Here is a 1,239-nt window from a genome sequence, read left to right on the forward strand (position 1 = left end):
GCTTTCGCTAAGGAGAAACCCATAAATCTCCTGAACTAGTATTTACGCTTGAGATATTACAATAATTATAATGAGTTAATGATCCAAGTCCCCTATTTCTCTGCAGTTGGCAGCTAGCTCTTATTAAGTGTCAGCATCAAAATGAGGCGGGTCAAGATTTATAATTAGTCTAGGCACTTGATAGATTTGAGATTAACTGTATCCCAATTGCTAGCTAAAGTCTACGAGGAACTGTTAATGCAATCCCCTGTTTAAAAGGTAGAGGAATAAAAATCTACGTTCAGTTCAAATTAGGAAATTCACGACAAGAAATTAGTTTTTTGTTGGCGATCGACTCATCAAAACTCGGGTATTTTTGACTTATAACGATTTTGGGAGCGGGATGCGGAATGATAATCTTCAATAATGCGCCTAAACAAGAAAAGCAGAAAAAAATAGGAAACACAGTGTTTACATTGATCCAACAGTCACGTAATTTTTCTCTTGTGCAATAAATTGAAAATCAGGAAAAGGCGAAAAGCAAACAGATTTGTTCTATTGGCAAGAACCATTTAGTCTCTGTACTGTAAGTCTGTAACCAAACACCACCGATCCTAATGATTAGAGCTTTGTTTTTCTTCGTTATAATTACAAAAATGAACAAAAAGAAAAGGAAAAAAAAATAAGCAATTCATTTCAGGGTCCACAGTCCATATAAGGACTAAGAAAGTCTATGACTGAATAATATGCTTAGGAGTGATCTTGATGATAAGACCAGGGAAAACATCATCAGGATCATGGATATGTGGATTCTGCTCAACTATGAAGGGATCACCACACTTGTCGCTGATGGTATGAAGAGTTTCACCTTCTCCAACCACGTATATTTCATCACAAGGCCTGTGCAGTAACTGGTACCCTTTCAATATTGCATAATTCTCTTGTACTGAGCTCAATAGAAATAGACATAATATTACAATAGTACAGTACCAAGATGCAACATCTGATATGGCTAATTTTGCTTTTCTGGTCTTTACTGAGACAGCCATATTAAGGGGTGTATGTACGTAGTTTTTGATAGCTAGAGAGAGAAAAGAGTATTGATGAAGTTTCAAAGGGATGTTTCCATGTTTCCTTTATATAGAAGGAAAGGAAGGGACGAATTGGGGGTAACTGACATGGGAGGTGGGAGAAGAGTTAGCTTTTCAGTCGTGTGTCATGTAGTTAGCTAATTGGTCCGCTAGTTGGATACAAAAGTTT

The 1,239-nt window shown here is 36.8% G+C and overlaps 1 protein-coding gene across 1 annotated transcript; it reads right to left on the reverse strand.

Moving 5' to 3' along the window:
* Window positions 1–710: 710 nt before the first annotated feature.
* LOC138892701 (uncharacterized) lies at window positions 711–1,028 on the reverse strand. Its single transcript, XM_070176437.1, has one exon. The coding sequence runs from the start codon at window positions 1,026–1,028 to the stop codon at window positions 711–713; it is 318 nt and encodes a 105-aa protein (XP_070032538.1).
* Window positions 1,029–1,239: the final 211 nt, after the last annotated feature.

The sequence above is a fragment of the Nicotiana tomentosiformis genome, chromosome 5 (genome assembly GCF_000390325.3).
Source record: "Nicotiana tomentosiformis chromosome 5, ASM39032v3, whole genome shotgun sequence".
In the NCBI taxonomy this organism is placed as follows: domain Eukaryota; kingdom Viridiplantae; phylum Streptophyta; class Magnoliopsida; order Solanales; family Solanaceae; genus Nicotiana; species Nicotiana tomentosiformis.

Excerpts from the sequence above, each read along its gene's own strand:
- LOC138892701 (XM_070176437.1), bottom strand. The coding sequence starts at position 1,028 with ATGGCTGTCTCAGTAAAGACCAGAAAAGCAAAATTAGCCATATCAGAT.